This window comes from Elgaria multicarinata, chromosome 2 (assembly GCF_023053635.1).
Source record: "Elgaria multicarinata webbii isolate HBS135686 ecotype San Diego chromosome 2, rElgMul1.1.pri, whole genome shotgun sequence".
NCBI lineage: Eukaryota > Metazoa > Chordata > Lepidosauria > Squamata > Anguidae > Elgaria > Elgaria multicarinata.
Genome location: NC_086172.1, coordinates 111495514 through 111517786, shown reverse-complemented (window position 1 = coordinate 111517786; position 22273 = coordinate 111495514). Strand labels below are relative to the sequence as shown.

The following is a 22273-nucleotide window of genomic DNA, read 5'->3' as shown; positions in this document are numbered from 1 at the left end:
TAGCTTTCCACTATGAAACTTAACTGACCGATTTCTGCACTTTCTCCCCCTACTACACAGATGGTGAATATGACTGAGGAAATCCCTTCTCCTGGTTTGGTAGCTTTTTCCTGTCTCGTGCACACAAGTTTTGGAAACCTTGCCATCTAAAAATGAAGCATGGATTTATTTATTTTTGCATATGATTCTAAGCTTTAGGATGGTCTCTAACGGAGGACTCGTCAAAATGAAGGAGGGGAAAAAACACTATCCGAATCCAATGAAAAAGAAGAGATAGTCTCTAGTGTTGGAAAATAGAAAAAGGTTTTTATTTTTTGTTACATATATCTTCAATCTTTAAAAATTGTATTGTTGTAAAAGGACTAATTGTATAAAAAGCTAGATGTTTCAGATCTCCCGATCCTACTTGCATTGAATTTTATCATAAATTGTATACACATTAACAACATTAAAATATGCAAAAAGCAAATGAAAAAAAGGGGGGAGGGAAGAGAGGATAGGAGGACAAGAGAAAAAGAGAGAAAAAGAAAAAGAAAACAAAGGAACAACATTGCTTTTACTTCCGTTTGTGGCAACCTCCCTCTTCCCTTGAATTACACTTGCCAACCCAAACTTTTTCGATCATTTACTTGTAGCCTACAATGTTGGCCTTGCAGTCAACCTTATTAGAATCACTGGCAAGCGCTTATCACTTATCAGCTCTATTTTGATTTGTTTTAATGGTAGGAAAAACCCCTTTTCACCTCTAGAATTTACTTACTTATATTCCTTTTCTGCTATGCTTTTAAATAAATATCTCCCTCTTTTTTTCTTTGATATATACATTACTCATAATGGGTTCTCCCCTTCTAACCTTAACCAATATTCTTACTAACCTTCTGAAAAGCATAGCAGAAAAGGAATATAAGTAAGTAAATTCTAGCGGTGAAAAAGGGTTTTTCCTTTTTCAATTTATGATAAAATTCAATGTAAGTATTGTATGGGTTGATAAAAAAGATTTTCATTTATTTGTAGCTCCTAAAGAAGGATCGGGAGATCCGAAACGTCGAGCTTCTTATACAATTAGTCCTTTTACAACAATACAATTTTTAAAGATTGAAGATATATGTAACATATATCTTATTTAACTACAAATTTTATATTCAAATTATGCTTTTAATTGTACTGAATTTTATTCTTTTATTAGAATAAAATTCTAATAAAATTTATTTATGGCTCTGTACAATAAATAAATAAAATAAATAAATAAAAATATTTCTTACCCACCTCTCCATTTTGATCGAGGCAGGGAACAACAGTAAACGGTAAAATACATAAAACTGAATTAAAACATAATATACATTGTTAAAACATTCTAAAAACATTCTAAAAACATCTTAAAATTCCACTGGATAGGCCTGCCGGAAGAGATCAGTCTTTATAGCTTTCTTGAATGCTAGTAGACAGTTAAGTTGATGAGTCTTCTCTGGCAGGCCATTCCACAGTCTGGGAGCAGCAGAAGAGAAGGTCCTCTGGGTAACAGTTGTTAATCTAGTTTTTGCTAGGTGAGGTAGATTTTTCCCAGAGGACCTGAATATGTGAGTTCAGTTGTATGGGAGAAGGCGACCCGGAGGTAGCCTGGACCCAAACCATGTAAAGCTTCAAAGGTAATAACCAACACTTTGCTCGGAAACTAATTGGCAGCCAGTGAAGAGATTTTAAAACTGGTGTAATATGGCCACCCTTAGGTGACAAGCCTGGCTGCCATATTTTGAACTAGTTGAAGTTTCCGGACTAGGCACAAAGGTAGCTCTCTCATTGCTGTGGTCAGAGGTTAGCCATCAGTCAACAGGGCTGAAAACTTGCATGCTGGGCTGTGTGCTAATAGCAATATTGCTGCTGTTATTTTTCACCTCTTTCTACTATCTTTGTCCCAACATGTTGCTTGTAAGCACTGAAGGCATTGGGCTGGATCCATTTCAAGGGCTAAGTAGGAGTTGGACAACTCTTTCTCCCAAAAACCCATCCCAGAAGGGATCTCGAGATGGGGCTTCCAGGCTGAGGTCCAGCTTAGGGCTGCATACCCAGGTCACAGGAGAGGCCACATGATGTTTGTTGATGAGGGAGGTTAAAACAAAAAGGCTAGTAAAGATGGACAAGATAAACGCTTGGGATTTTGTGAAAGTGAATAGAGAGAGGGTTTTTTTTATCCCTCTTTCATTTATCATCTCTCCCCTCCCTCACTAGAACCAAGGATCATCCATGAAACTAAATATTTAAAGCTCCAGTACAAATAAAAGGAAGTACTTCATACTGTGCCTACTTAAATTATAGAATTCACTACCACAAGATGTAGTGATGGCCACAAACTTGGAGGGCTTTAAAAAGAGATTAAACAAATTCATAGAGGATAGGGCTATCAATGACTACTAGTCATGATGAATATACGTTAGCTCCAGTATCAGAGGCAGTATGCCGCTGAATACCAGTTGCTAAGAAACGCGAGCAAGAGGGTGCTATAATTGTGATCATGTAGACGTAGGCACCGTGCGATCAGAATGCTGGACTAGATAGGCCTTTGGCTCTTCTTCTGTTCTTTTTGACTAAAGTGCAGTCTATGTTTAAAAATATTCTACTAGCTATGACAATTATCATCTTCCATCTGATATGTAAGAAAAAGTTTGGAATGCTGCAGTAGTCATCTCAGGTTATTCATTTCCAGGATTTTGAAATAGCAGCAAAAAAGAAATATCACAAAATCACTTATATGTGGAGGAGCCTTACAGTAATAACATCACATTAAAATTGCTAGGCAGATCTGAAGACAATTTTATTGGCAGAATTACCATTGAAATTATAGCACTGAATGATTCTTGCATTAAAACCTGCCAGTATTAATAAGTCACTTGTATTTCTTTCTGTGTACTGGTTAGAAAAGTATCTGTTTTTCCCGTATACAAGATAACCTTGTTACTCTTTATACATTCCCCTTGTGCAAGGAACAGAGGATTTGGTTGGTTGGTTGGTTCATTTGATTATTAAAATTTCAATAAAAGAGTTAATTTAAAAGTTAGCTTTTATGTGTGATAACAGGAAGGTTATTAAGTTAATATCAGTTTCCAAAATAAAAGTCATCAGTCTTGACTTCTGCCCTATGTAAATTGGTAGAAAGTATTATTATAAATAGAATTCCTAGAAGCTTGCTACACCTGACATGTGAAACAGAGACCCAGTTTGCATGATTATTTCCGTCCACCCAAACCGTGCATGTATCGGGGGGGATTAGTATAATTATCCTCAGCAGCACAGCTTGTCATGTTGTGTGAACCTACCCATGCTGAAGCCATAGGCTGTTGTAAAGTTCTGGGTGACTTGTTGACCTGACTGGGCTCACATGACACAACAAGCCACGCTGCCAGGGGTAATTAGGCAAATCTCCCCTCAGCATGCCACTGGCACATTCACCATGGCTTTTTAACCACCCTGCGATTGTGCAAACTGCGCCACAGCCTTGATATGGTTTTTATTTTGAAAGAAAAGCAGCTTTGGGAGGGGAATTCGGAACAAAGAAGTAGCATATGTGTGTTCATAACTCTTTTCCTACCCAGCTCTTTCTCCACTTCAGTTCGCTACCTCCACCTCATGGGGTTCCAAATGCCATTTGTTCCACTAGAGAAGAGAAGCACTGTATAGTGCTGCTTTCCTACCATCCCTCGTCTCAAAGCTACCTTTTAAAAATGAAAAGTGTTGTAGTGCTTGCAGATGCTTGTCAGTAACATGTAGTTAGCCCCTTTAAATATACCACGTTGAGAAACAATCAACATGCTTCCTGCAAGAGGAGGTCAGCCCTCACCAAAGTATTGGAAAGTTTTAATAGAAATGTAGGCAGAGGTATATATCCTATATCATCATATATTCTAATAGTGAACTCAATTTTACAAATGCTGGTCCTTATGTAGCCAAAACAGCACATCCATGCACAAGAGGGAGGCATCAGCAGGCTTGGGTAAACCCCAAGATTTGCAAAAGTACATAAAACTAGTATTTAGAAAAAAATGAATTAAGGAGACCCAAAAACAGCCCAGTGCGAACTGAGCATGTTCAGTTAGCACAGAACTCTTACTGATTGTTGGCACCTTATTTGGGTGTTCGATAAAGTATGTTGTTTAAACACCTTAGGAAAGGTAGCTGTTCAGCCCCATCCATCTCGTTCATCACTCTCATCACACTGAATGCATGGAGGGCAACTATCCATTATTATTATTATTATTATTATTATTATTATTATTATTATTATTTTATTTATTTATATAGCACCATCAATGTACATGGTGCTGTACAGAGTAAAACAGTAAATAGCAAATTTGAACAGGAGCACTCTATACTTTGTTGCAGGTCTGCCTTGTACTGTATGTGTCTGCATGAAACCCCTGAAACTTGGCAACCATGGAATAAGTTGAAGACCCTCAAGGGCATTTTGGAAAGTCATTGGATCCATCAGCATTTGGTTGCTGGTCCATTGTCCTTTAAGGGACCATACACTATAGTGATGTATGCCCACCTTCACCCAGTAATGATCTATATATGACAAGGAAATGTATTTATTAGTGATGGATGGAATCCCCATGACCCAATATGTAACTGGCTTGGACTTTCCAAGCTTTCGTGGAGGGTTCTCAAAGAGAGATTGAAAAAACGAAGCCCAGGGAAGCTCCACCCTAGCATTCCACTGTCACTAACTCTCCACCATTTCTGTTCTTCCTCAAACCTACCTTGCTATTGGGGCTGGCAATGGCAGAGACCTGATTGTTAAAATCCCCAACTTTCTGACTGCTATTGATGATTTTGAACATGGCTGGGAGCCTTGCTACTAGGAATTCTGTAAACTATCATTTTCAGTTCTGAAATAGAATTGAAATTTGGTTGAGTTTCAGAATGGAAACTGACATTTTTTGACAGCAATGGATGCTTTAAAAGTGAGACCTCCATTACTGCAAATCTGCTTCAACATTATTCCATGCCTTCACCACCAATGCAAGGGTAATATTGGCCAAGTTAAACCAGGCTCAAACTTCTGTAATAAGTTGTTGGGGGGGGGGGGTTCCTCAGTTTGGCATTCAGAATCTTCAAATATAGGACACCATTGCTAGTTGGTATTATATCTTCTAACTCATGATATCTCTCCTTTTTAACAAAGCTATTTTTCATGTTCAGTGATGGGCATATTTTTTCAGGTGTTTGGGGAGAAAAAAATGAAATAGTGCCTTGTATCAATTTGTTCATACTCCAAATGTTAAATAACATCATTATACATAATGATGCCAACAGATGGTGCACTTCTTAAACCATTTGTCACTTTTTATAGTAAAGAGTTCATGTGTGTGATTAATAGTCTGTCGATCTGCTGTAAAGCTGCATTTTCTCCTAAAATATTATAAAATGCACTCTAATAACTAATTTTTCATCATTCCAAATGTTCCAGATACTAAAAAGAAACACAGTGCTCATATATCTTTATTTAAATGATTTTATATTCTGAGGCTCAGAACCACCCGCTTTGCTACAATGTCTGTATGGAGGATCCTGAGACAGACATCATGATTCATTTAACTCAGTCTTCTCGATGGCTTCAGTTCGGAGGGGTCATGCCCCTGGACAATACAAGTGGCCTCAGTGCTGGTCTAGTTTCCTTTTCTCCAATTGGAATAGGCACTCGGATTGGGAGATGCTATACAGGACAGCTCAAGATTGGGAACGGGATCATACTGATACGTATGGTCATCAGTGCTATTACCAGAGGGCTGACTGCTATGATTGGGAGGTTTATCGATACTGACAACAGCCTCCCAATACCACCACTGGTGACCCAGATGCTGTCACTCTTTTCAATTCCAAAAGGACATTGGCACCACAATCCACTTGGTGCCTAGAGGTGTTAATTCACTTTCTGGACAACCACATTATATCATTTTGGAAGATATGCATAAGATCCCTCTTACCGTTGGGAAGATAGTCAAAGAGCCAACCAACCTTGATCCAAAGGAACAGCTGGTAAATAGCCACCTGGTTGCTCTCACAACTGAATACATACATGTTAAAAGACGACCACCCATGTGGTTTGACTTCCTGGCTTTCTTGACTTCCAAACCACACAAGCCATAGACTTTCCAGGGTGCCAGAAGTAGCTTGTATCCTTTGCCAGGAATTTAAAGAAAATTAATTAAATTATACTAAAATCAATGAACAAAATCCTTTGGCCTGTGCTTCCTTATTTCCTTTACACTGGATTCTTTCAAAGAGAGCAAAAGGTAAATAATTATATTTATACAGCAAAGGATACAGCCATTAACATTCCAGGAGTAATTAATGCCATACATCCCTACGAAAGCTGAAAATGAAATAAACAGTTTGTATTATTCCTCCTTCCCTCTTTCTTACCTCATGCCTACCCTATGTTTGGCTTGGCAAGGGAAAGTTGGTAGCTGTCCTTTTTGAGCTGAAAACTGCATAGAAAAATTTAGCAAGCTGGTGGATTTTTGCACATATTTTAATTTAATCCTGTCCCTTTTTGTTGTTGTTGTTTTCTTTCAGGTTAATAATGAAAATGTAGTAAAGGTTGGCCACAGGCAGGTGGTGAACATGATTCGGCAAGGAGGCAATCACTTAGTTCTTAAAGTTGTCACAGTAACCAGGAATCTTGATCCAGATGACACAGCCAGAAAGAAAGGTACATTCTTTTCATTGTTTTAACTGTTTCTCGTGTTTCTTCATAGAGAGAATGATTTGAATAATTGCTTATTATCATTTGAGTTCATGCTGCACAATGTGTGTCATTCCATTATTTAATATGCATAAAAGGGTTAATTTCTAAATTCAGAGAACACATGCAGTGGTATGGTAGGTGGTTGGAGAGTTTGTATGAATTTCCAACTACATGGGTGAGGCTAGTTTGATGGGTCTTTCCAAGTTGATTAGTGTCCTTACTCCTGTGGGTTGCCACATGGGTAGAATAATTCACATGCATTCCCCAGAAGTGTAGGATTGTACCACAGGGAAGCAGTTACCACGGTGCTAAGCATCTGTGTGAATGAGGACAAAGGCATAAGTAATTCAGGCCGTTTCCTGCATTGCTTCTTAAAGTCCCATATCTTAATATGCAGGCAGGCATCTTGCATTTTTTGCTGTCTCATATTCCCCCAGTCAATTTCCAGAGTTTTGCCACTGCTCTGAAAAAGACATATATTCCCCTTCTTCCTATATATTTCAATTATTATATTTTATGTTGCCAGTCCACTGACCCAATACTGTTTTCCATGCATCTTAAGTCCAGTAAGAAGCAGCCCTCAAAGTAAGCCAAAACCTGATCCTATTGAAACAGTGAGAGTTTTGTATTTGATGAAAGTTTGATTTCAATGTGTATAATAACAAGAAAAGAAATTACAGAATAGTGTGAAATATGGGGTCAGAGGAGAGAGTAGCCTTAAATGCCTGTAGAACTTCAGCTGCTGTCTCTTTAGTCAATGTGTATTCTGCATTGTGCATACTGTCTTGGTCATTTATAGAGAGGACAGTCCTAAAAAGAGAGAATATTCCAGCATTTCCAACATTAGAAAAAGAATGTTCTTTTTTTGTCAAGGTATCAGTACTTTGACTAGCTTTTCTCAAGCCTTTCTAATTCTCTGATCTAGTGGGGCTCATTGCAGTTGCCTTGTTCTGCAACAAGTTCCAGAGGGGTGACTATGTTAGTCTGTAGTAGCAAAAACAACAAAGAGTCTTGTGGTATGGTAAAGCCTAACAAATTTATCTATTTTGGTATAAGCTTTCGTGGATACTGTCCACTTCATCGGATGCATATAGTGTCGATCTCAAATTGGCAGATTTTTATACACGTGTGGGAGTGGAGGGGAACAGTGTTGGGGGGATTGAAATGCAAAAGAGTACAGACAGTTATAGCTATCTTAACAGTTGTCGTTCACAAGAAGTTGTTAGATGATAACACAGACATCATTGCAATGGTGAGCCAATTAACATATGTAGTGATATTTTTTATATATAAAAAAAACTTTATCCCTACTTAAAGCACAAGAAATAAAGTTGTCCAATTCTACATGTCCAATTTCACATTGGAATCTGACTTTGAAACAAGAATGGCCATTTAAAAGTAATTTAGAATGTTTTTACAGGTTGAAATATTCCCCCACTGGTTTCTGAGTATTGCCATTCCTTATGTCAGATTTGCATCCATTTATTCTTTTGTGTAGAGACTGGTCTGTTAGTCCTACGTAGAGTACAATGGGACATTGCTGGCAAATGATGACATATATAACATGGAGCATGAGCAGATGTGTGAACCACTAATATTGTGGATTGTCTGTTGTTGGTGGGTAAGCTTTTTAGGTTGGGTAGCTGTCTGTAAGCAACTCTGGGCGTACCACCCAGGGCCAATGAGAGGGAAAAACCTCGCAATGGAACCAGCTCCTGTAGCAGACCCAGATGGCAACACTACTATAGGACCTAATAATGCCATCCACATTTCAGCCGTGAGGCATTCGGTGATTGACCTTAAAGTGGCCATTCTTGAACAAAGGAATTTCAATGACAGATACCAATGAGAAATTGCTGAAGTACAATTTATTAAGAAATTCAACTGTATTTCCTATGGTTTTATTAAGGATAAAGTTTCTTTTTAAAAAATCACACTACTTATGTTAATTGGTTCACCATTGCAATGATGTCTGTGTTATCACCCAGCAACATTTTGTGAATGGCAACCATTAAGTTAATCACTTCTGGGAGCTGTCTTCACGGCACCGTGTTGGCACCACTCCACCACCATATCCTGCGGCCATTAGGCTTGTGGGGCCTGCCCTCTGCCTGAGTGGATGGCAACCAATCTGGGGTTGGCTGCCATCCACCCAGCCATACCTCCACCACGACTCTGGAGTAAGGATAGATGGCGGATGCACCGTATTCGCCTCGCTACAGAGAAAAAAGTCGGGGACTAACCCCAACTTTTTTTTCTCCTCAGCTTCACTAGAAAGCCCTGGGGTGGCTGTGCGGTGGCTGCTGCATCGTATAATCAACGCAGCAGTGGCACCACCCACCCATCCCAGGGCTTTCAATGTGTTTAGATAGCTACTTGTACTTCCCTGGATTTCAATTTTGCACTTCAGTATGGTAGTCAGGTCACCATTGCAATGATTGTGTTATCGCCCAAAGGCGTTAAGGTAAATATCACTAAAATTCCCTCTGATTTCATTGTTTATATCTCCCCTCCCCCTCCACCTATGTATATAGATCTTCCAATTTGAGGTTGACCCTTCATGCATTTGGCGTGGAGAATGTCCCTGAAAGCTTATGCCAGAAACGTAGTCTTTAAGATGCCACAAAACACTTTGATTTTTTTGTTCTGCAAATTTTTGAAAGTGATGATGAAGAAACTTACGAGCCAAGTGACAGCACTAGAAGCAAATTTTTGGCATTTGCTTCTAGTGGCTTTTATTTGTTGTTTATGTAGTCTAGAAATGGTGTGCCTACTCATTTGTAGTTCTCCACCTACAAATATGTCTGGTCAGAGATGCTGGCTATTTTATGTTTCTAAGAGTCCTAAGCATAAGATTGACTGAAATGTGCATGAGTCATTAAGCTATGCATATCTTGCTTTGCAAATGGCTGACAGGTGTGTGTGTGTGTGTGTGTGTGTTGCAATAACATAGTAAAGCCTATTTGCAAGAAGCTGATTTTGGCAGTATAGCAGGAAATCAGCATGTTAGGCTTTTGGAATGACAATGCTGAGCATTTGTCTCAAGTTTTAAGTTCTGAAATGGTTTACTGCTATGAGCTCAGCACAGCAAACGTATAATTGAAAATCTCTTATGTACACCTGGTACAAAATGGTGATATTTTTATATGGCAGGTACAGACATAAAATTATAGCCTTGTCTTGAAAGCTTCCGTGGCATATATGTCTAATTCAGCCTATTATTGAATGTAGTTTGGATCAGTTTCTTTTTGGTTTCTTTTTTAGTTCCATTTTGCAAGACTTGGAAGCAGTATTATAGAACTATAATTGTGGTTCTTCTGATCACTTTTTATTTCCCATCATGTTTTTGGTCAAATCCACTTGTGAGTCAGATAATTTTTAGGTTTTTTTTCTGCTGTCACATAAGTTGTTCATGTGAAGCTCTACATGGGATATAGAAATAGAGAGTTTATGGGCTTCTACAATACCATATCTCATATGCTTGCAGACATTGTAAGGTACAGTGACATAAGTTTAGTGGAAAACACAAATATATATTAATTGTTGCTGTGTGCTCCTTTCTTAAGTGTGGAAACTACTGTATGCAACTGCTAATCGTTGCTAGAGATCAATTAGTTGATTATTTTTTGGCACATTGAGAAATGTACATTTCCATTTAATTAGGAATGCATTTTTGGGGTTGAATTTGAATGATGCAGATATGAGCATACAGTATACTGGAGTGCTTTTACTTATCATGTATGTCCTTCTGTTTAATGCTAAGCCCCGCCACCTCCAAAACGGGCTCCAACAACTGCACTGACCTTGCGGTCTAAATCAATGACCTCAGAGCTTGAAGAGCTTGGTAAGAAAGTGTTGTTTTTTAATGAGCATGCTGCAAAAGTGGAGATGTAAACACAATATTACAGTGTTTGAAAGTGAACTGCACCCTGTACTGAAAGTTGTATTGAAAAGATTACATGGGAATGTTGCATTTCTAGATATTTCCAAGTGTGCATGATGAGCATGAAGGATCTTGTTTTTAGTTATTTCTGTTTCCAGCTCTGCGAGAGAATGTGTTTATCATTTATATACATTATTATTTTACACATTACCTAAAAGCTGTAACATATTTTATTAGCTTGCTTTTGTTTCCCAAGAAATCCATTTATCTAATATTGTTTTATTTTAAATTTCTGTGGCCTCTCATTAGTGGATAAAGGTAAGCAGCTAGCCCTCAATTGTTTAAAAGCTGAAAAGAAATAAAGCTTAGTAGCTGTAAGGCAGCTAGCTCTTATTGGAGTCCTTTGCCCTGATCCAGCAAAAGCAATTCATGAATGCAAATATGTGTCTGCTCTTAGATCTGCCCTACTACCAGATCAAAAGTGTATTTTCGAAGGGGAAACCTCCATCCAGCATCTGGGAAATGCTCAAATCTATGGTGCAGGAGCTCTAAGAGGTGACCAGTATTAATAGCTCTGGCAGTCCCAATCACTTGTAAGGCAGAGGGAGGGGGATTGGGGTGCTGAATTGATTCAGGGCTCCCTTCCCTGCTCCTGTGCACCTTACAGCTGACCTGGCATGAGATCATCTGTAAGGCAACGGAAGGCAGACTTCAAGGAATGTAGCACGTGGCAGATCACCTTCTACTATCCTCTTAGTTTGGGGTTCATCATTATTTGTTTATCTTGGTGAGATTTGCATGAACCTAAGAATTCTTTACCCTTTGGTTTGCTTATTTTTAATGATGAAAATATAGCTGTATAGTTGGATCTCTCTGTACGCTATTCCAATTGGAACGTTTCTGATATGAAGTCTCTAAAATAAGTTTGACGCTCTCCCACCTTTTAGTAATTGTTGCATGATTATCAGTTTAAATATAGGATAGCATGTTTGGATAGCATTAAGAGTGCCAATATTTAATATATGGTAATTTCCTTTAGAGGCTCTTATTGTGAGCCTACATGGTATTCATAACACTTGTTTTCTAACCATTTATATGTGTTAGTACTCATTTAGACTAAAGTCTATAGGAAGAAACCAGAGCTTCTGGATAATAAATCATGTTCAAAGAGAGCTGAAACATTTGGCAATATAAATTGCAGAGGTTCCTCAAGTAGGACTTACTTTCTGCGCAAATTTAATTGTTTAAATTTGGGTATTTATTGTCTATGAATTATCAGCATTTCCCCCCAGAAAGATTCCTTTTCTTTGTGCCATTTCTTGCTTTAATTAAGACCGCAAACCAGTGTCAATAAAAACTGTTTAGGATTTTGAGTGGCAGTGGTTGTTTTCTGCCCTTCAAGGCAGCCTAAAAAACATTTTAAATACTTGAAACTAGAGGGCTCGTTAGATGAGTATGGTTTGTTTGTTTTAATTTTGCCCTCCTCAAAATTCCCATGCTACTCATAAGAAACATTGTGAAGTTTTTGTATCATAGCACAGCCCTTTTAAATTCATCATGGAAAAATGGGAAAACTTCCAGACTTGCACTTCCACAAACAGAAGGTCTGTTTATGGAAGGGACAGCGATCCAGTGGAAGTTCTCTGCTGGAGGAAGAGGGGAGGTAATTCTCCCTTCTCTTGCTGCCCCCAGTAGCAGCTTCCACACTGTTCAGAGGGTCCTCCCAAACCTTCCAGAGCAACTTTTCAGGGGGTACAGAGGTCTGCCAGGGGAAGGAGGAATTGGAAGTCATCCCCATCCAACAGTGAGCATTCTATGAACAGAGTTCTGCTAACAGGAAGCCTTGATCCAGCCCAATGTAAGCTAATTATGTCTTACATCTGGGCAGAGAAGGTAATCACTAGGCTGACCTATTTAAGTGTCAAAATGTGGAGTACTAAATGTAACTGACTCCTCACATTGCTGTCTTTATAAGTCTTACCATCCTAGTCATGAACTATTTTGACATCCACAAAACAATTTTCCTTTACCACAGCTGCACCTCCTGTTGAACTCATTTCATTGCCCCCCAAATCATACAATCCCAAAATAATGACAATTCCTCTTCTGACTATAAATTGAAAGTAGGTCCTTTCTAATGCTCATTATGGATTGTCCTAGAGAATCTGCTTTTAATTTTGTTGGTATTTTTTCCCTGTGTGACTTTAGCCCTATTCAGGCGTTCATGACCCAGTAGATCAAACATGCAAGAAGGAAGAGCTCTCTAGTCCTTTACTCATAGAGGGCAACTGTCTGAAGAAGAGAGCCTCCTCTATCCATAGAGGTTCTTCACTGCTGGAAAATCCACGCTCTTGCTCATGTGGAGAGAGTCCATGGAGAAGAGGCTGTCCTCTTCTGACAGTCGCCCTCCATGAATAGAGAGCAACAAACGCCACAAGGGAGAGGGTTGGGGCTGGAGCGCTCTCCCCCCTCGCTTGATGGATCTACCCAATAAGTGAATGCCTGAATAGGGCATTTCTCAGAAAAAGAAAGTTCAACGGCAGGTCCAGGTCCAGGTAGGAAAACTGTTTCTTGGGTTTGAAAATAGTTCCTGAGTAGGATGCTAAGACCTATAAAGGCAACTATGCAAGGAATCAATCACTACACATTTTGGTACTTTAAATGAGTCAGCCTGGTAATTATGCCTCTCTGAGCAGGTGTAGCTCCTAATTAGGTCACATTTGTCCTAAATAAAAAACAACACAATCTCTTAGACTTTTAAAACTAGTGGGATAATTATTCATTATTTTATTCTTGAGAAGGTTAGCAGTGAAAGACTTTAAAGGGAAGCAAAAGGAACCAGATAAAATTAACCATAAAGGTAATATTTTCCTGATGATTTTAAGATAGAAATTGAGGGAAGTGATCCCCTTAAGTAACAGGTTATTTTTATGCAAATGAGGTACCTTGACATGATCAAACTTTGTCTAACAGCTTCAGATATACACTCCTGATGAGATCCAAAATACCATGGATGTACACATGAAGCTTAGTGTGAATAGGAGCTGCCCCATTGACCTCAGTCACATGCTAACTGCAAGCGAGAATCCCCCCCTGCCCCGATGTAGAAGTCAAGAGTGCAGCCCTGACGTTCAGGGAAAGAATTATACTGCCTGCAGTATCCTTGTATACCAACCAGTGCTGGTAAATATACTAATGCTGCAATCCTATGCAGGACAGTACTACTGAACTCAGTCGTATATACCTCTGAGGAAAACATTGCATAGGTTTGGGCTGTAGTGCAATAGTGCCTTTTTAGTAGACCACCTTCTGTTGGTATGAGTATACAAGCTTTCATGTTGCACAGAATAGTGGAAAATTAATTTGTATACGTGAAAATATTTTAATCACTTTAGCACAGAGTTAAAGATTATAAAGTTGGTCTCTGACTAGGATTCATGTGGTTGATTCCGTCTAGTTTGTTTCTGACACAAGGGGCTTATAAGACTTTGGAGTTAAGCAACTTGACCACATCTGTTTATTTATAATTGTGGTGGGATAGGTTTTGGATAGTCAAAATATGTAATGCAATATAATACACATTATTGAGCTGGGAATTGTAATCAATTGTGATACTCTAGGAAACCAAGACCACTGTATTCTCCCTAATAATGATCTCGTCGTAACCTGATAAGGCTTGAATGCTCTTTTATCGCCAGAAGCTGACCCAATAAAAGACATCACCTTATTTCTTTTGTATTTTTCCTTGTCTTGGATCAGCATAACTGCATGCTTAATCTAATTTAACTAATCAAATTCATTTCATCAATTAAATCTAACAAGTTCTATGAACTAAATATATTCTGTATTTTATTTCCTAATTTAAATCATTTTTTAAAATATTTTATTATTTATCTCCTTACTGTAAGGGAGTAAAAATTTAAAACATATTGTCCATATAGCTCAGTTCTGTCTACACTGATGGGTAATAGCTTTCCAGAATGTCAGGTGTCTTTCCTAGGCCTACATGGAGATGCCAGGATTGAAATTAGGACCTTCTGCATGTAAAGCAGGTGGTCACTATATATCTTTCACACTGTATTTATACTATGCCTCGTCTTACTATGTTCCTCCTCCTTTTTGTCTTTTTTTCTTTCTCTTCTAAGGCTGGGGAAGGGGGTTATCACCAAAATTTAGAGGATGGGTAAATTTGGGTGGGGAAGTTGGGTGGGGTGGGCTTACGTTAAAGGCAAGGTTGCCTAAGGTTGTTGGGTTTGGTTGGGTATTTTGTAAAACACTCTCATCCACCTTGTCTTTAAGATAAGCCTACCTTCCACTTGAAGGGTCTTGGATTTTGCTTGTCCTTGAAGATTACTGCAATTTCCCCCCGATACCATCAAATACTTCAGCACAGCACTAATTTCTTCATAGATATGTCCAATAATATTTATTAACTGCCTCGAGGCCCCATTAATAGTAATGATCGCTGGGATCCTGTGGGTTCACACAGCATGCTACCCAGTGGATTTTCTGCAGGATGGGTTAACGTGTTGTCTGAATGCAGTGTGTTTTCTGCAGAGTGGTTTTCATATTTTCTGAACACAGCGTGTTTTCCACAGGGTGGCTTGTTAACCATGTCGTTTGGTTTATCTTTTTCAAACAAGACAACATGAGAACCCATGCTTGTTGCTGGGCTGTTCGGGGTGCTTAACAAGGCATGCTGCATGGTTAACAAGCAACCCCGCAGAAAATGTTCTGCATTCAGACAACATGGTAACCCACCCTGCAAAAAAAAGCACTGTGTTTGAACAACAAGATAACCCACCCTACAGAAAACATGCTGCACGGTTCAACAACAACCAACACTGTGTGGGTTAGTGTGCTGTGTGAACCCAGCATGGGGTTATTTATGTTCAGACAAGGAGCTTCTGGTACTCCAGTGGATTTTTTTAAAACACCTGACTACCCCTTTCCGTGATGAATCGCAAACTTTTTTTTAAAACTCCCATCAGTTTCAAAACCATTGTACTATTTGGCATGTTAGGGGGTTGATGTGTTGAGGAACACTAGACCATTGGGCTTATGGAACTAATGAAATGATTCTTTGGGGGTGATGGCTCTTGCCCATAAATTTCTGTCCCCTATGGAATGGCTGTTAATCATCCTCTAATTTTATGTGCACCTTTTATAATCTGCAGGAAGATTATTAGGAACTAATGGCCTAACAAGTAATCACAATTCATTTCCTTTTAAATTCCAAGTGTGTTAAAATATATATTTTCCATGCCGCATTAATATTTTTAAAAATCTCAACTATGCTGTTTAATTTTTGAAACTAGATCTTGTTTTTAGGAATAGCAAATCAGGCATCCTCATTAGAGTTTAAACTTAGCCTGTCCCCTAATTGTTAATAATAATAATAATAATAATAATAATAATAATAATAATGGTAGTTTGAAAAAGACAGGCACGATGCTCAGTGCTGATACTCAAGACTCAAGCAGGGACTTAACATTTTAGAACGATCTTCTCTTCAGATTTGATTTATCATTCATTCCCTTTCTATTTCCAAGCTTCAGTACGGAAGAAGAAGGGTAAGGGGAAGCATTTTGTCTCTTGTTTTTCAATTATTTCTTTTTCTACACCTTTTCATATTAAAGGAGAATAACCAGTTGTCAATGGTCCAGTTTGTCAATCATTAAATAATTAATATGAATATGTTTTAGCTATTTAGATAATGAATTGCAAATGCATAAAATAACTAATTTCCATAGGAAATCATGTTTGAAATAAATGATCCCATTTCTTTCTTTTGTCTTGCCTCCTTCATCCCCACTTCCTTTCCCTTTATCTGTTTAAGATCCTTTCCAGTCGTTCCCCAGTCATTACCTCAAGGTTACTATGCTAACTCGCAACCATTTAGGGCTGTTTCATACATGGCATTTTCTTATACGAGGGAGCCTCCTGGTAAGGGAAAAATAAGCGCACACATGTTACGTTGTGTGTCTCTTCTGCTGTGGTTACATGTATTTGGAACCTCCTGCTGCAGCTTCACAACATGTGTAATCAAGGCAAAAGAGACATTTCGCAGCATTGTCATGCCCAACGCCATACATAGGTGTACACATTTTTCCCTATACTGAGGCTCCCTTCATGTCAGAATATCATGTGTAAAAGCAGCCCTATGCGAAACAGTGGCAAGTAACAAGAGTTTGGTGTAGTCCTGCATCACTTATTTCACTTGCCTGCTTAATGGCCAGTTGTTATTCATAGAACCACACTGCCTCTGTCTCAAAAAATAGGCACCTCACACACACCTTGAGTCTTTACCTGGAGAACTGCTGCTCTGCATAATTTCAGGTTTAACGTAGCGTCTTCCACACTGTCCCGTATGCATGGAATGCCCTCCCTGAACTGATCCATAAGGTCACGACTCTCCTCTCCTTTATCTCCTTGAGACCCACCTCTGCTGCAAAGCCTACTGAGCCTATTGCACGACTTGCAATGACTGATTGCTAAGTGAAAGGACAGATGGGGATTGTTGACATTTTGTAGTAAAATTAAATATATGTATATAAAGGTTGCATATATTTAGTGCACCCCCTTTTCTTCCCCACCCTTTGTATGTCACCTGCTTTCTTCAAGGCAGCAGGGAACCTGATTTTTTTTTTCATATGTGATTGCACAGCACACCACTAATCCTTTACGTGTCATAACAGTAGAAGAAATGAAGGGCAACTAATATAGGTTACAGAGTTGTGTAAAGCACTGAATTCAGTCACATTGTACAATAGTGAAGTGAAGGGGCTGAAATTATTTTTTCTTCTTTTGTTTTTGTTTGACACTTAAATCTTTTACCAGTACACTCTCTTCCTTTTGTTGATTATATTAACAGTGGCCAAGAGCTCCAATGACAGCTTTCCCTCAGTGCACTATCCCTCCAAGTGTTCTACAGAAACTAATATAGAATAAAACCTCTTCACCAGTTGTGAGCCCCCATGATTTGAAGACTTTGTAGTGTAGTTGAGTTATCCGATAAATGCTGAAGGGAGCATAAATGCTCTTGATACAGCCCTTAAAGTCAAGGACAATGTTTAGCCATGCACACCTGGGGCCACCACATGTTATAATGTTAGCATATGTATGCAGTGTACATATTAAAGAACACACTAAAAATAACATTGGTTTTGAAAGATGCGCACACTGATGTAAAAGTCATTTACTCATGCTTATACTTTAAAATACAGGTGTATCCTATAATCTGTAAAGCAGGCCTAACACATATAGAATTAATCTTATGCAAAGCTCCACTGTATTTTGCATAGAATTCAGTCTATGCAGGGGCTATCACACTCAGTTCAATGGCAGGCATACCTCCACAAGCTTTCCATCCATGACATTGAAGGGAGCCCCTTCTTGCACAGAACTCTGTGTCTGAATTGGAGCCCTGTATATACAATTGAGCCACTGGATCAGGGCTATGGTTTAGTCATATTACAAACAGTCACTAAAAAAGTCCTTAAAAGTATAAATCAACATTTATTACTTTTAACTTTTCTTCTGTATCTTGCACAGTATTACTAAAAATAATATCTCAGATGTAAAAAGTCCTTTTACATTGGTACTTTCCCTTTCATCATCTTTGCTGAACTCAAAATTAAGCCATCGGTCTTTAAAATGCTTACTTGCAGACTAGAAATGGCCTCCTTTGTGTGTGGGTGGATGGGGTGACAATACTTTGAAAAATCATTACACAATTGACACATAGCAGCCTGTGACATAATAAATTCAGGCCAGTGAAATGAGTAGGTCATGTGCTCCAGAGCAGGGCTAAAAAAATCTGGAAAAGGAGCAAAATAACAAATAAAAAGGAGGCATTTTGGTATTATTATTCATATAAAACATTTGTGTATGTTGTGTATCTCACACAATTTGAGAGGAATAAATTGCACATCAATGTATTTCCTCTCTATAATGCCTATATCTCTTTGGCCTGGTCCAGAGATAATTTACAGGCATAGTAGGCCCTGTATGTGTATGCATTCTCCCAACTTTTAATGACTTTCTCATTCATTTTAGTGGACAGATCCAATCTACATGCACAAGAAAATGCATATATAGACACGGTGTCTCCATTGAAATTAATGGTGAATTCCACCCTTATATCTGAGAGTGGGGGGTGGGGAAAATCAGGCAAAAGAATTAAACAGCTAGTAATGTAATTATTTCACTAATAGTAGTACAAATGGGAGTAGGATTTTATAAGTGGATGCATTCTATAATATTAATTCATCTTTAAAAATTAATGGGTCTCTCTATAGGTTCTTCAAATAAAACCTGAAACAATGAGGGTTTATGGAATTTCAGTAAATAATTGATTTTAGCAATTTGATTTGTGGGGTTTTATGCATAGATACTCTTGAATATTTTAAATGATTTATATTTTGCTTTCTGAAGTCACTCTATAAGTGCCAAATTTTATTCTAGCAAATAATTTGCTTTATCACACAATATCCTAGTTCTTGAAGCCTTAAATGTAACTTTTAAAAATAGCTTGATGGTTGTAGCTGTGCCTAAACTGGGTACTGTTCCATTCTCCATTTATAAGCTCTCCCAAAATCCATCCTGAACAAAAACAAATAACTAAGAATACATTTCCTTTTTCTTTTCTTTTTAATGCCAGATTGGTGGTTGCCAAAGACTTTTAGGTCTGAAACAGGAGTATTTTTGTCTGTTTCAAAGAAAAGCCTTACTCTATTTTTGTTGATCTTGCCCTTGAAGATATAAATATTCATTCCATAAGAATGATTAAGGTATCACTTGCACATGTAGATTAGATTATACTGCAATTTAATTTGAGATGAAGCACCCCAGAATAGAAGAATGTTTAATAGTGGTATCTCTTGAAAGAAAAGCTTCACTTTGTGACACTTAAAAGAGTAATATTTGTAGTCCATTCCATTTACAATGTCAATTTTTTCAGGGAAAAAGTATGAAATAGTGTCATTTGAAACAATGAAGACATAAAGTAAATCCAGCACATGAATTCCAAACATAACTGGGACTAAAATGTGGCCTCATGTGTGAAAAGGCTACACAATGCAGTTCTGGTTATTTCAACACTGTGGAATAGATCAAAAGTTTTCACAATAGAAATAAAGTGAAAACAAATACAGAACCGGCTCTGTAGAGATCACGCCTTCATATCTGAGGATAATTTTGGAAGAAGTTTTGGACAGAAGTTTTCAAGTCATCAGATACCTTACAGTACAAGATATCGATAACTATTCATGGAGCTACTGATTTTAACGTGGAACCTCTGAAGGATATTTGTGTAAGTGTTAAATGACGTTACCAAATGATAATTTTTAAATTAGGATTACAGCATTTCAGCTGTGTAGTATTAAGGTCTGATGGAGATGTGCTAGGTCACTGTTCTGTCTTGTCTTAGCTTATTATTATTATTATTATTATTATTATTATTATTATTATTATTATTATTATTATTATCCTACTGAGTTAAAGTCAGGTTTATATGAATTCAGCAAAGAACAGGATTCCACTTGTTTTCTAATGTATGTCAGTAAGAATGTGTGAATTAACTGGAGAAGAACAGTTTTGGGCGTGGGGGGAATACAAGAGATAAAATTTTCAAATCTTTTAAGTACTTTTTGGGAATTCACTCTCAATGAAATACTGTGTTCAGCTGCTCTGAAATATCAACATTTAATAATACATTTGAAAATATTAGCAGTAGTAGGCTTTTAAAGGTTCCATGCTGGCATTGTTATTGCTATTATGCACAGAATATTCATACAGTTATAAGTAGTCATGCAACCCCACATGTGAAGTACTTAGTTGTCTTTCTTCACTACAGAAAAAATAATTTTGGGTGATTTTGCCAGCCCAGTGAGGAAGCATTGCAGGAGAAAATAGAACAATGGAATCGTAAGTGTTCAAGAGAATCCTAAATTTGTGACCGTTGTGTGTAGAATTTTTGAGCAAGAACTTTTGAAATCGTTGGCTCAAAAAGTAGTAACTCAGTAAACACAATGGCTGTATTATGTCATTAAGATTTTCAGAATGTAAGGATTGTCTATTTAATGCATTTTCAACACACTTCATCTCTTTCTGTTTTTCAGGTCCCATGGTACAATATGGTCTAGGTGCTGCTGTGCCTTAACTTCAGTATGCCTACCTTTAAGGTACCTGGGATATGGACAGCATTCTCTCCTATCTTTAAAAACAACAACATCCTTTTCCCTGCTACTTCACTTTATTTTTCAGTTGTTAGTAATTCCATGTTCATTTCTGATGAAAATTGTAAAATAAATACATCTAGGCATCTTGTGGTTTGTTTTTATTTCCCTTGTTCAATACTACAAGTCAGTTCAAGTATTGTGGGATTACAAATATTACTTACTGTGTTGTGTGGAAAACTAATCCCAATTTCTAAATTACATTTCTTCAAATGCTGTTTTAAATTCAGCATATCTAAGTTGTTGCTTATCGTTCTCGTTTCTCAAAGCTCACCTTGTTTTAAGAATGGAAAAGTTTTTCTTATTTTGTTCTTGTTGCCCAAAACAGAAATACTTTAAATATAAAACATCTGTTCTACCTATAATGTAAAATACCACTTGCATTATAAGACTATAAACAAATGACACATCTGAGGGTATAATCACACATCACATTTTTTTCATTTGCCTTTGGGAATCTGGGTTGATATTGTATGTGATGAAATAAGGTATAATCTAGCATTACATAACAAGAATACTGTCACTATGATGTTGTCTTATTGTTCTTGGCAGGCTTTTTTTTATGCAGTTGACTAATTTGGTATCACGTTTCCTTTGGTTCATCTTTAGATACAAAACACGTATCAAAAAGTAAGAGTAGAATTAAATGATAACATGTTCATAAAATTTCCCAGTACAATAGAAACGGCAGGCAACATTAGCAAATATTTCAAAGAGGTAGGCAAGCTTAGGTTTGGCCAGCAAAAGGAGCAGTTGCAACCTCTAGATTTTATTCAAATGAACATCAAGTGGAAGGATGTTTAAATCACCCTATTGGACATCTTATTTGTAGTAAGAACTAGTCTTTGAAAATGCCAGCTGTATGTATCCAATATGCCCCAAAGAATCTCATCCGTTTCTACATATTAATGGTATAATACTTAACTAAAATGAAAATATTATATTTCAGCATTAAGGTGAAACTAGGTTACTAAGGCATACATTTTTCAGATAGCTTTTTAATTTGTAGCTCTTCGAAAAAATGTGTCATGTGATGTTTATAGATTTCCTGTAGATTGATCATTTTTAACACAAAATTGTACATAAAGAAGAATCTGTTCTTTTGCATCTTGAAATACCATATAAAAGAATAAGACTTTTATTACATTCTTTTTTGCATCTACAAAAGACATACAAAGTTAAGCAAATTAGCTAGAAACCAAAAATAGTATCGGTGGATATTTTTTATGAATAAATGTCATTAACAGTCTGATCCATAATCCATCTAAAATTAAACACAAGGTTTTGATCTTATTTAGTCATTTTGATTAACCATTGGAACCATATTGGCTGAAATCCAAGTATTCAATTTTTTACTGGGTTATAGAACCTGCTTAAATATGCCTTTTGTGATTTTGTAGACTACATCTT

The 22273-nt window shown here is 37.5% G+C and overlaps 1 protein-coding gene and 1 long non-coding RNA gene across 10 annotated transcripts in view; both read left to right on the top strand.

Annotated features, from left to right (window-relative positions):
- SHANK2 (SH3 and multiple ankyrin repeat domains 2) overlaps positions 1-22273 on the top strand; it is a 353842-nt gene that overhangs the window by 288303 nt on the left and 43266 nt on the right. For 8 of the 9 annotated variants that reach the window (XM_063117397.1, XM_063117400.1, XM_063117399.1 and 5 more), the window contains 2 exons: positions 6571-6706; positions 10506-10586. In XM_063117397.1, coding sequence (XP_062973467.1) covers positions 6571-6706; positions 10506-10586 — 217 coding nt within the window. The remainder of the gene's footprint in view (positions 1-6570; positions 6707-10505; positions 10587-22273) is intronic. The other variant, XM_063117401.1, reaches the window with a different exon arrangement.
- Positions 18985-21124, top strand: LOC134392787 (uncharacterized). Its single transcript, XR_010025060.1, has 3 exons — positions 18985-19938; positions 20482-20552; positions 20747-21124. It is a non-coding gene; the product is annotated as an uncharacterized LOC134392787 (long non-coding RNA).